Source organism: Drosophila sulfurigaster, chromosome 2L (assembly GCF_023558435.1).
Source record: "Drosophila sulfurigaster albostrigata strain 15112-1811.04 chromosome 2L, ASM2355843v2, whole genome shotgun sequence".
NCBI classification, from domain to species: domain Eukaryota; kingdom Metazoa; phylum Arthropoda; class Insecta; order Diptera; family Drosophilidae; genus Drosophila; species Drosophila sulfurigaster.
In genome coordinates this window covers 26,170,984-26,184,733 of record NC_084881.1, presented here as the reverse complement: position 1 = coordinate 26,184,733, position 13,750 = coordinate 26,170,984, and the positions used below count along the sequence as shown (strand labels likewise).

The following is a 13,750-nucleotide window of genomic DNA, read 5'->3' as shown; positions in this document are numbered from 1 at the left end:
TCTTATTTAGTGACTTCCACTTATGCAACAAGCGAGGCAACGTTGCTCGCATAATGAAAACTTTCCGCTAAATAAATTTGCATAAAACTTTTGATTCACATATGGAAAATACGAACATTGTATAAAATGCAATATGCGCAGAGTGGACTTCATTTTAATACTGGCAATATGTGGATATGGAATTGCAAGTTTATTAAATAAATACAAGGAATGACTGGATGGAAATTTATTTAGAAAATATTACTTGATTAATCAAATCTTTTTAATTTATTCAAATGCACTGTAAATTTATGTTTCATATATTGAATTTAATCTAATCAATAAATAAAGAAATTAAACTTATAAAATAAGAAAAGTACTAGTAAATAAATATTTAAAATATTTGTAATTTATATATTTATTTTATAATTTTAAGTTTATTTAATTCAATGTAAATAAAAAATCATTACGAATATATGAAATTAATATTTGCACCCTGCTTTAATATAGTTCGTAAAGAAGGAAATGCCTTTTCATAGCAAGCTTTTTCTTTTATTGTCTTTTGTAATAATATTCCTGTGGACTATCGCATTATCGAGTGCGGTCGTAAACTATTTGCAGCAATTATCTGGCTAAGTTCATTCGATGCCTTTGGGGAAATATGCGGCGAATTAATACAACTTTATAGCAGGTGGTTGACAGAGAGGAGAGAGAGCGAGAGGGAGAGGGAGGGTGGCAACTCTAACAGCGAGTTGGCAACCCTTTGTCTTCGATGGTTTGGTTTGGCGCAAGTTTTCGCTTAATTTATAACGAGGATTACAATAAACAAACTAATCTACGGCAATAAACACTAAAAATCCCCCAAAGTGTTTTGGCCATCTAATGTTCCCGGGGGAAAAAGGATTGCCAGCCACTATTTGGAAAAAAATGGAGGATAGAAGGGGGGAAGAACATTGTCTTTTTTATAAGTTAAATCGCAGCAATCCTTTCGCCTTTTAAATATGCCATTTCCGCTGTAAGATTATTTTTCGATATCGCCAAAAAAACGAAAACGGGAACCACAACGAAAACCGAACGAACTCGTATCATTCGAGATGTTTACGAGTGTCCAGTGTCCAGGGACCGGAGAGCCGGAGATGCGTTTGGCCAGCGCCGCCAAGATAGGCATCACGGGTTCAGCGTTTTGGCCTCTTCCTGTGGTTGTTGCGTATGTGTGTGTGTGTGCGTGTGCTGCATCCTGCTGGATCCTTTTTTCTATTAACAATAAATTTGTACGATTTTTATTTGACCACACACGATGTGGTTCATTGATGACAATGTTTGAAGATAATCTGCGCTAGTTTATGATTATTATATTTTATTCAAAGGAAATGAAAAGCGAATATAAAAGCTAGGCAATGTTTGATTTTATTTGAATTAGAAATTTGAGAGCAACTAGCTGCTAATTCCAGCACAAAACTAACACCCAAAGAGAGACAAAGACAGCAGGAAAGGAGGAGGAGGAGAATCTACAACACATCGTCTAAACGGGATGCGCGTGATGCCCGGAAAGGATGCCATTAAGGACAACGGTTACAATCGTTAGTGAAGCCATTAGTTTTGTGTAGCGCCAATATGCGAAAATCAGAGACAGAGACAGAGACCGACACACACACACACACTCAGTTGACCATCCCCAGGAATGTGCTGTTGTACTCGTCGCTCTTTGTATAATTGCATGTGCAGAGCTTTACGAAAAACTCCGAGATATAACATAAAATAACCCAAACGGGACAACAAAATGTCCATCTTCCACTAATGTGGCCGCAGTTGCAGATGGGAAAGGGAAAAGGGGAATGGACAAATGGGAGAGTGAGCGACAGCGACAAAGTCACGAAGCTGAAGCTCAGGCTGAAGCCTTAAGGACATCAGGACAACAATAACAATAAAACAAAGGCCCGTTTGCCAATGGACAATGTACACGGGTAACTGAAAATAATTTCTGGGAAATTATCACAGTGCTGGGCTGCTGCCTTGCTGATGTCCCAAGCGCGATATGAGCTCAGTTCAGAGTAGAGAGAGAGAGGAGAAGGAGAAGAACGAAACGAGATTCACATCAACATAATGTCTACTTTACAATGTGGATAAAGTCGAAACGGCTGAGCTGAGAAAGCAAACGAAATCACATCCATATCGAGCCCACACCTGACACCACACATCGATGGACTCTCCGGACTCTGGTCGCTGGTCAGTCTGTGGACTCCAATCCTCCCCCATTTTTTTGGGTGCACACACACGCCACGTTGCAATAAGTTACGGCTGGCGGCAGCCATTACTACGTCGCGCATGGTCCCCAGGAAAATGCTGCTGGCCCGGCTCGAGTCTGTGGACAGCCGTGGAGACAAATCCGAAATCCATACTCGTAAACAAATGCAACTAATCGCCGTTCATGTTGAACGTGTTCACGGCTCAGGCAAACCTGAAATTGTGGCTACAACACAGATTGTATTTCTCTCCGTTCTCTATGTTCTGTCTATCCAATGATCATTGTGCGGGCTTTTGGCTTTTCCATTCGCAATCTGATAACCATCGCAGGCAAACAAAATGAGATCTTAGAGCAAAAGCATTTGAATTCAATATTTATTTATGCAAAACTCAATTACAAATGTATGTTAAACGCTGATCCGCTTCATGAGAGACTTTTTCCAGGACTTCCAATAAAATGTAAATGGGGAAAACTTGAAATTCGCAACGAAAAGAGCCAAGAATTAGCCGTTAGAGTCTAAGTTCCAGTTCGATTACGCAATGAAAACTTCGATTTATTAGTAACCTATGAAGTATACGTTTCAAGGCCTACTTTATTTCATATTACATCACAAAATTAACCAAATTTAGTCTGATGTCGTCTCATTCAATCCAATCATAGTCTAGCTTGAACTCGCTAGAGGTCTCTACGTAAAAACGAAATTAGTTTTTGGTGCGACGACGACGAGAAACCAACTCATTTAGGATCAGAATTTTTGATGAAGCTGAGTCCTGCGTCCGTTAGAAATAAAGAAGCGAAGCGAATTTTTTGGACCAACTACTGTCGGAGTTTTTAACTCAAGAACTTCTATATTGATATAGGGGGATATGGGCATATAAAACCTTTGCGAAATCCGCATTTAAAAGGTTGGCAAAAATCGCCAAGAAACTAATCTAAACAAAACGAAAAGTCAAAGTCAACTAAACTTGCTATATTCATAAATAAAGCAAACTATTTACAACAAATTATTTGCAAAAAAGCGTTGACAGTCAAATTATTCTTTAGAAGAATTGAAGAATAGGACTTTCTCAGTTGATATAGAAAAGTTGATAAATGAATAGAATAATAGTTCTATAAGTAAAATAAATAGAATAATAATTCTATGATTATAATATAATAGAATGATAATTCTAAGAGCATAAAAAATCACAAACGAAAAGCTTTAAATCAGCACGTATAGGACAAAAGTCATTTATCTGCAACGTCTGCAAAAAAGAAATAGGTATATTTTGTAAAATATTTTAATCTTTTCCTCTAAATAAATGATTTTAAACATTTTCATCGCAGATCAATATGCTGGATTATCCTCTCAATTTAAGTGGTGCAAAGCATTTAAAAGTAAATAATAGAGTGCAGACAATGGAAAATGAAACGTTTGAGAATCCTGCCAACCAAAGCAGTTTTGATTCTTCAACTGAGTGTTTAGACAACTGTGAATTTCATAATCATCAAGCACAAATCAATGATTTTACGTCCAGTAATAAAAGAAATAGAGACAATCATATTAAATCCGTTGACATGGAAGAGAAAAAAGAGTTTCAGTCTTTTAAGAAATTAAAGGCAACAGCTCAACAAATTAATTATAATTCCTGCAGTGATAAAGAAGATTGCTCCCAACTAGATTGTTCACAACAATCAGAAACTGATTTACAACTCAGACAAGTAGATGATCCCGATTTTGATCAGCTTGCGATTGGTTATAATAATTCACTAACCGAGCATTTCATTATCTCTGAGAAGCTGCTGCACGAATATCAATTGGATCATGATGAAAATGCGAGCAGCTTTCGATTATCAAGCAATGAGCTCTCCTTCTTGCTGGAGACTTTAGAAAATAATTGCGAATCCCTATCGGAACTTAGCAGCATAGAGGATAACGAAATGAACATGCAAGGTGCAATAAGTGGTGAACATGAGCCAGATGAAACGGAGATTTTAAGAAAGACAGTTGAGGAACTAAATGACACAAATAGCAGCTTTAACCTTGTGCCTCTTGAGTTGCAAGCCGAGCAGAAAAAGTCGTCAATGAATGTAACCGACCTCCATGAACTGCACAACTTTAAGATCGAGCTGGACACAAGTAAATTAAGTAAGTATCAAATAATTTGTGGCTAATCCTTTAGTCAATTATATCAAAATTAAACTGTTTTAATCTGCAGTGAAATTCGGTGCATTGTTTCCGAAGGAGGATACAGCATCGTGCTACCTCTAGAGCAACAACACACACCCCACTGTCCAGTGTCCATCGTCCATTGTCCAGTTAGCAGTTGCAATGAAGCAATAATCACTGTGACCAGAAACAATTCAGCTAAAGCTGGAATGAATACTAGCAGCGACAGACAGAGAGCAGACAGAGGCAATCACAGAAATTGGACGCATCTAATTGCCCCAAAGGTTGAGCAAACAGCGGCAGGCAGAAAGCAGGAAAGCAGCAGCAGCAGCATCACATCGATAGCCAAAAAATATGAATGCCACAACAGTCGGATGTTGTGTTGTGTTGTATTGTGGGTCCAATTGGAGGAACAGACACAACAGCGACACCGCGGCATGTCAACACTGCGTTCTGTTCCCTTTCCATGTGGGGACTCGGTGTGTGGTCACTAGCTACTCCTGGCTGGAGTGAGAGTGGGAGAAGAGCAGCATCGAGTAGAGAGTTCAATTCCAATCAACCACAGCGGACACATCAACAATTCGTGCGCCGCCAAAAGCTTGTTCTAATCCAATCAAATCTCAAATGTGGTTGCTCCCCAATGCGACTGGCAAATTGTGACAGTGGTGACGAAGCACACTTTTGTGCACACATTTTATATTTTTAGAATAAAGCATTTTATTTTATAGAAAAAACTTTGGTTTTTGATTGTTAGTTTTAATGAAATAAATGTATAAGTTAGATAAATTTTATACTTCTACACAGAAAGAATAAACGTTCTGAAATCAAGAATAAAATCTTGAATCATAATTGTTTTATGTCAACATTGAACCAAGAAGGTTTATTCTTAAAATTCTACAAATAGTTTAGATTGTCCAATCTTAAAATTCAAAATTATAATCTTGTTTCAAGAATGGAAAAATCTCTAAATTGAACCAAGAAGGCAAAATCTTTAATAAGAATCCTACGTTCGAAAACATTTTAAATGAAGATTTGCTACACATTTTTCAGTCTTTTCTCTTTGTGTAAGATTTTGTGTAATTATCCCACTGTGCGCTGTTGGCTTTGGCTCGATTAACAACTCTGCTGTGTGCTGCTGGCCGAGAGCATTTATCGTGACAACGAATTGTGGTTTATGGCAGGAGATGCCATCGATTGGGTGTGTGTGTGAATGCCAAACGAAATAATAGTGTATTAAAAGTGCACCATTGAGTGGCTGTTTCGAGTGGGTTTGAGTGCTCTAATGAATCATCATTCATGCAGCGAGCACCGGTCAAAAGGATCATCATTAATAATACAAATAAGAAAACTCATTCGTAGTCCGTGCATCAAATCGCAAAGCATTCATAAGTATTCCAAGAGCATTGTCTCTCTCCCAAAGGGGGAGAAGCTCATAATTGCAGGAAGGGGGGAACGGAAGGAAGGGAGAGTAGCATAGGTGACAATAAAATAAATGCCATTTACTGATGACTCATCAACATAATTTTTACGATTCGACCCATTCAATGAATAAACAAATAAACCGGACAGAACTAACCTGACTCCATTTCGAAGCTACGAACTAGTTTGAGCTTGTCACGCAAACATTTCGCATGCATTGACTTTTTATGGATGCCAAAATAGAGACAGAGGGAGCAGAAGAGAGTACGAGGGGGGAAGGCAACTCAACAAATAATGCAAAATCATTTAGTGGAGCAGCTTGGAGGAGTCCTGCTTAGCTGCTCTCTTCGCTCGGCTCTCGGGCAAAGCTCATAAAAATCCGCACAGAATGAAATTCTCATCAAGTCGCCAGTTGGCACAATTTCATTTGGCGCTAAGCAACTGAACATGGCCAAAATGACCCGGTGTGCGTACTCTAAATGTATTTGTGTGTTTCTCTGTGTGTGGTGTTTTGGTCACGGAATCAGAGGAGCAGAAGCTGCTCTATGGCAAACTCCGGCAATCGCGCGTGACTAACGTAATCAGCTCACGTAACGCTGAATGAGATGAGATGAAATCAGCATACACTCAGACTGCATAAATAGCAAATTTATACCAAATACCCAAAGACCAAAGACCCAAACAACAACCATGATGCCCAGCTGCCCTCCTCCACTCCATCTCCACCTCTTCTCATCATTCTTTAGATGGAAGCAAAGTTGAAGTAATTCTTTGTAGATCTGTAACACGCGATAGCATCATTGCTATTGATGCTCTCTTCTCTCTATTTGATACAAATTTATCGATATGCTGGCTGCTGACTGTACTTTATGCTTACTATGTTATCGGTAATGACGATTCATAGAAGATACCTACGAATGTTGGTTACTATTAACCGAATTTCCAGCTTCCAAAATAAACAATTTGTAATATACCGTATATAATAAAATAATTAGCATTTAATCTACTAAATAAATATTCAATATATAACACTAATATATATTATTATTGTATTTTCACTCAATCCACTAAATTGATCTTTAATATTTCTACAACAAAAAGGTTTTAGTTTTACATTAATATTGACTATTATCAAATGCTATATTCAAGAATGAATTGTGGAGGGCATATGAAAAATCGATTAAAAGATGAAAGTTCGTTGAAGAATTTAAATCTATTTTAATTTACTTCAAAATAATATTAAAATTATATCCAAAATTATGTTAAAGAATTTAACTCTGATAAAGAAAAAGACTAAAATGATAATATTAAAATGAAACAAGTAAATTAAAACATCAAAATAATATAAATATTTTGTCCAGTATTGTATATTTATTATTTAAATTTTATCATTTTTCTTTTTTAAGTTTGTACTACAATCATAAGAAGTTTAATTAATTGTTGAATTAATAAATAATGTAAAGCAAACTTTTAGGCTCCAAATTGATTTGTAGAGTCGAGTCATAAAAGTCGACTCGTATATGGCGATATTTGTGCATCAATTGAACTCTAATTTGTGTCATTTGTAATGCGAGAAAGTGACCTTACTCCCAACCGCAGAGGGAGCACATAAAAAGGGACACAAAGCAGGAGGAATGAGGAAAAAAGGCAAACATCACGCATAAGTTTCATTTTATTTTGATTTTTACGACTCTGTCGGAGGCTGTGACAGTGGCAAAAAAAAAACGCAGTGAGTGGGACTTGCGACTTCGACTCTGCAATCGAGTCCGAGTCGGACATGTGTCCCACCTGGATCACTTGCTAAATAACCAAAATGTAAGGGCAACAAAAATCAAGAAAAAGTAGTCACCAAACGCAGTTCGAAGCTTGAAACTACAGGCAAAGTGGGGAAAAAGAGGTCTGAGAATCTTTTGGGTGGTTGTTGTGTCCAGAAGGAGCATCAGCAGCAGGAACTAAAGCACAGAAAATGCCTATTTACGAGCTCGCATGTTGCTGGACACATGGTAATCATATATTTTGGTCATATCTGTGGACCATAAAACCAGTGTCCTTATGTGCCTGTCAATGAGTTGTTTCATGACATTTATTTCGCTTGTTCCTCGCTCAGTTCGGTTCGGGTTTTTTTTTTTTGCTGGGTCCTGAGTCTGAGTCTGGGGGGATGCTGCGTGCAGATGGAAAATATTTTAGTGTCCATTTAATGTCCAATCTAAGATGAGCTCGTAACTTTTGATCGAATAAACGAGGCAACCTTCTCACCCTCAACGTGAAGGTAAAAGCCAAGCCATATACTCTCAATATATAAAGTAGTTGGGAGCAGTTGGTCAAGGGGTTCGATACACGAAGCACACGCAATGCGCACATCGTGTCTCCAGGGATAATTCCTTAATTTTCTCACTGATGCGCTGTGAGTGATAAGTAGAAGTTATTTGCCAGCTATTTGCTTATTTTATTTTATTACTGCATCTCTCACTCTTTCGCTGCTTCTTCTAATGGCCAGCGCTGGGCATTGGATTAGAATGAGGCTTCGCCGTCGTCATTCATAAATATTTAATTAAAATCAAAATTAGTTTTTCCGCAACGCACAAATTTTCACGCAAATAAGCACACCTGGGCTTCGGGGTATTCGGTTTGGGATTGGGTAATGAAAAGCGTATTGTTTTTTCGCCGTTTTTTTTCCAGCGCGGTTCTTTCATCAAGCTCAGGCTGAGAATGTCACGGCCAAAATGTTAAACAGCTTCCGAAGATGATCCCAAGTTGCCAGCTGACGGCAGAGCTTCGTTAAAAATTAAAACCGCAAATACGCTTTCATCTCATTGGCACGCAGCTCCCATATGGACCCCATCTTCAATCCTCCGACCCCTCAGCTCATCCCCTTTTGCCATTCCCTGCCATTTACGGCGATTTACCAACAGGCCACACGCAATTCTCTCGCTGCTTGCATAACTTTTGACTTTCCTCTTCGCCAAGTCAGCGGCCATAAAGTAGATTTACATGCGACGCCCCTGAGACCAACACGAGTGTTAGAACTCTTCAAACAAGAAACTGAGCAGTTTTGGGTGTGAAGTGGATAATACAATTGAAACAGCATCACTCCGAAACACACTCAGCATCAACTGATGTTTGCTAAGCATGCGAGAGACTATCAAGGGGTAGAAGATGCAAAATACTCCTAGTGAAATCTGGTATATTTTGTGCTCTATGGTATATTTTGAATCTAGTATAATATCGACATACCAATTAAAGCCTTTGGCATAGTTGTAGTATTATTGTGGTATATTTTCAAAATACTGATTTATTGAAAATCCCGTTACCCATTTTCAATAAAACCGTATTCCATAATATAATGTGACAAAAATGATTAAAATAGCGAATTTTCATTCTATTTTTCGAATATGTTTTAAAATATTTTAAATTTTAATGGTCAACAACTAAATAATGGCGATTCTTCATTTAGATGTTTCTCTATAATAGATTTTTTCATTACCATTCAACAATTGTAGAACAACACTGAAAACATTGTAAATCTTATTTTCTGCCAACTAACACAACTTTTATTTTTATTTTAAATGTAGTACTACGATAATATACCAAATATAGCCCTTGGTATATTTTCGTATTGTTGTGGTATGTTAATTTGGTATATTTCAGTAATAATACCGCACTGTTTTGCTTTTAATCAAAATCAACAAGTAAGAAAGCTACAGTCGAGTGTACTCGACTGTGAGATACCCGCTACCCATTTTGAATAAAAGAAATGAATTTTTCGGTATTATTCTCAAAATATACCAAATATACTGCAAAAATACTAAAAAATACCAAATGGTATATGTGGTATATCGATATAGTACCGCATTTAAAATATACCATAGATAGCTCAATATACCAGATTGTCAGCCAAAGCAAGACCCCTAGTAAGTGGGCGTTTTGCCTATATAAAAGTATTTCTTTAATAACTTCGACAATTTTTATCTGATCGCAACCAAATTTTTAGGAATCATAACTACTATAGTAATTATTGTACATACCAAAATTCGCAACTCTAGCTTTAAAATTACGCTTGTTATTCGATTTTTTTTTTGATTTTCGGGGGCGGAGGTGGGCGTGGCAAAAATTTGAAACAAACTTGATCTGCGTGCAAACATAACAAATGCTGTCGAAAAAAAATTATAGCTCTATCTCTTATAGTCTCTGAGATCTAGGTGTTCATACGGACAGACGGACGGACACACAGACACACAGACGGACAGACGGACATGGCTATATCGTCTCGGCTGTTGACGCTGATCAAGAATATATATACTTTATAGGGTCGGAGATGCCTCCTTCTACCTGTTACATACATTTCCTGTCGGCACAAAGTTATAATACCCTTCTACCCTATGGGTAGCGGGTATAAAAATCAAAATCTTAGCTTTCTTACTTGTGTACATCTTTCATTGTTAGTATTTTTAAAATTTCACCTCAAGACTCGTTACGCACTTAATTTTTGTATTCCGACTAAAGTTGTCATGGGGCAGCAAACACTCAAACAAACAATCCCAGTAGGTGGCTCACATTTTTCATCGGGTATCGGGTATGTTGAACTGGACAGCCTGGCTGCGGGCAATGCAGCAAAAGGCAGCCACAAAGTTCCCCTTGCCAACGAGCCAAACGTGGTGCAGCGTATCTAACAAGCTACGCAGCTACAACAAGCGCGAAGCGAGGATCAGCGAGCAGACAAGTCAACAACTACACACAGAGGAAAACACAAAGCCGAAACAAAAATCAACAGCCAAGTCTACAGCCAAGGCGAAGCCATCGCCCATCCTCGGTATCTACAAAAACTCGAAGCCAAAGCCATCGCGATGGGGCTATGGCTACAGTCTGGTTGTGGGCGGACTTTGTGCCTCCGTGATGTGGGCCATCTACGAGATGGGCAAACCGGAGCAGGATCAGCTGGGACGGAGCATTGAGGATGAGCTGAGCGGATTGTCGCTGCCACAGCAGTACTTGCAACGCATGTGGCACTCGCTGCAGTACTATCAAAAGATGCTCGAGGAGCCGCTGCCCATTCGCCTACTACCTGACGTACTCCAGGCGCCTTATGTCCAGCCACGCTACACGCTCGTCCTGGAGATGAAGGATGTGCTGGTGCATCCCGATTGGACTTATCAGACGGGCTGGCGCTTCAAGAAGCGTCCGGGAGTCGATCACTTTCTCAAGCAGTGCAGCAAGGACTTTGAGATCGTTGTCTACACTTCGGAGCAGGGCATGACTGCGTTTCCCATTCTCGATGCCCTCGATCCGAATGGCTATATTCGCTATCGTCTAGTACGTGGCGCCACCCAAGTGATCGATGGTCAGCACATCAAGAATCTGAATCGTCTCAATCGCAATCTACGGCGACTCATCGTGGTTGACTGGGATCGTCGCGCTGTGCCGCTGCATCCCGATAACATTTTTGCCATCTCTCGTTGGATGGGCAACGACGACGATGTGCAGCTCTTCGATTTGGCCGCGTTTCTCAGCCTAATTGCGGAGCATCAGGTAAAGTTTCTTTTGGAATTATTAAACTTGTATTAACCTATTTCTTTGCAGATGGACGATGTCAGAGAAGTGCTGCATTATTACAGTCAGTTTGAGGATCCCATCGAGCAGTTCAAAGAGAATCAGCGTAAGTTGCTCGAACTGAAGCAGGAAAAGCCCGACATCGAAGTGAAAGCTAAAAGTCGCTGAAATGTAGATAACATTTTATATTTTGATTTGTACTTGTATTTGTTAGTCTTGCATCTATTTGATTGTAGCTATCTTAAATTGCATATAGTCCGGAAAATAAATGGTATTAAAAAAAAAGTACTTCATATGTGTTTGATTCGAAAATAATATTGTTGCTAAAATATTGTGAAATATTCATGTGTATACAAAAGCAATATGGAAACAAATCGGATTCTTTTCCTATCGTTTTTTATGGAGCATTCTTATCATCCAAGAATAGAATACATATAGAATGTGTTCCGGTACGACTAAAGAAAAGAAATAAGTGAAACATATAAATTTAATATTCAAGTTTTTTAACACATCTTTTAATTAAATAATTCGGATTTTAAAACCAAGAATTTTCAAAAAGTAAAAAGTTAGTATATAACCACTACCACTAAAAAGGCCGCTCACAATGACAAACTTCAAAGTCTGTTTAATCGACTGAAAAATAGCCATAAATATAGCTTAAGAATACCAAAAATGTTGTCGCTCTGCATTATGCAAAGTGTCGTAGGCTTAAAAAACACAAATTGCAGTGATGCAACCGACCAAAGTGAAGCAACCAAAATGAAAGCAGTTGAAGAGGACAGACAGACAGAGAGATGGACAAAGAGACAGACGAGAGATGAACGAGAGGCTTTGGTGTTATTATTTAAATGGCGTATTATCAGTGGCCAGCAGCGGGCTGGCCAGTCAGAGCTCGTCGAATTGTCATAAACAATCAAAATCCATTTAAAATTGTACATGCAATTTGGCCCACACCTGACAGAGAAGGGCCAACGGGGCGGATGTGGAATGCGGATGCTGATGCTGATGCGCAGGCACCGACAGCATCAACGCCTCGTCAAGTGCGTGGGCGGAGAGTTGGACAGAGTCCTGCTAGCTTGACCATTGGCAATTGGCAGTGCAGCAACAGCAACAGCAGCAGCAGCTGCCACTTTGCCACTTGTCGTTGTCTGTGTGTGTTGCGGCCATTTCCCGTGCATGTCCTGACTCGACTGTGTATCGTTGATATGATAATTGGCATGAGGCAATAATCCACTTGGATACGTTTACGTTGACAATCGTTTATATCGCAATCAGTGTCATGCCGTCTGCCGCTGCTGTTGCTGCCGCCTCTTGCATCCTGTTTCTCTCTGCTGCGCCTTGACTCAACTCAGCTCAACTCCATTCAGCAGTGGCCAGTTTGCCAGTTGCCATAAAGTATAATTTCCAGCCGTGCTCGTTGTCGACCTCAACGACAAGGACAACGAGTACACGAGAATGAGAATGAGAACGACAACGACGACATATTAAATAACAATGAACTGCAATTGCCCAGCGAGTCTCGTAATTCGTTTGTAATGCGTGCAGACGCACAGATTTGAGTAGCACTTGCTCTGCCACTGCCACTGCCATTGCCATTGCCATTGCCAGTTGTCCTGCGGATTACACTCCCACACCATCTCGTTGACTCCTTTGTCACTGTTTTGTTTTATGTTCCAACCCTCCTCGAAACACACTGGCAATTGTCCTACGTATCGCATATAATTTCTGATTTGCACTTTAACTCGTCGCCTCTTAAATTTAATCACCTTTCGTTAAGCGTTTTTGATGCCACGTCAATTTGGTTGTAAATGACAAAAGAAATGAGCTTTTGAGTATTGCTCAGCAAACAGAGCTTTGTTTTAAATATAAAACTCTATATCTACTTTCTAATTTGGATTTGATTTGCAATCCTATGCATACATGCTGAAAGTCTTAGTAGTTAATTAAATGTCGATTCTCAAATTATTTACTTCGGAAATGTTTCAATTTATGCGTGTAAAATTTACAATTAAAATTCTTAAGTAGTTCAAAACGCCCTTCCCTGCGATTCTCAACTTTTTTACTTCGCAAGTGTAACATAAAGTGATAGATTTTCAAGTAGTACAACAGTAGCATAAAATCACCCTTCCCCGCGATTCTCAAATTGTTTACTTCGCAAATGCAAATTCAAGTGTAATTTAATGCGTGTTTTAGTGGCTTAGTGTGAAATCAACTTCTTGGTTGCCTAATTTTAAATGTGATCTGTTTGGTAGATCCACGACGCCCTTCTATGCGATTCTCAAAATGTTAACTTCGGAAATGTGCGCAAAACTATTTGGTTGCTCAAGCTCAAAAGTGATCTGATCGGTTGGCTTTCAACTCTCTTCTATTCGATTCTCAAATTGTTTACTTATGAAATGTGCTCAAAGTTT

General features: G+C 39.0%; 3 protein-coding genes across 4 annotated transcripts in view; 2 read left to right on the top strand and 1 right to left on the bottom strand.

The window, feature by feature from the left end:
* The window catches only part of LOC133837573 (uncharacterized), a 155,287-nt gene that overhangs the window by 120,399 nt on the left and 21,138 nt on the right, over positions 1–13,750 (bottom strand). The window lies entirely within an intron of this gene.
* Positions 2,824–5,110, top strand: LOC133850361 (uncharacterized). Of its 2 annotated transcripts, none has more exons than XM_062286428.1 (3): positions 2,824–3,129; positions 3,551–4,352; positions 4,423–5,110. In XM_062286428.1, exons 2-3 carry the CDS (start codon positions 3,557–3,559, stop codon positions 4,473–4,475), a joined length of 849 nt encoding a protein of 282 aa, XP_062142412.1. In that variant the 5' UTR covers positions 2,824–3,129; positions 3,551–3,556; the 3' UTR covers positions 4,476–5,110. The 2 variants fall into 2 exon arrangements, with proteins under 2 accessions (XP_062142412.1, XP_062142411.1); XM_062286427.1 differs by having other exon boundaries at positions 2,824–3,485.
* Positions 10,272–11,604, top strand: LOC133850193 (mitochondrial import inner membrane translocase subunit TIM50-A). The gene is made up of 2 exons (XM_062286224.1): positions 10,272–11,318; positions 11,370–11,604. Exons 1-2 carry the CDS (start codon positions 10,368–10,370, stop codon positions 11,505–11,507), a joined length of 1,089 nt encoding a protein of 362 aa, XP_062142208.1. The 5' UTR covers positions 10,272–10,367; the 3' UTR covers positions 11,508–11,604.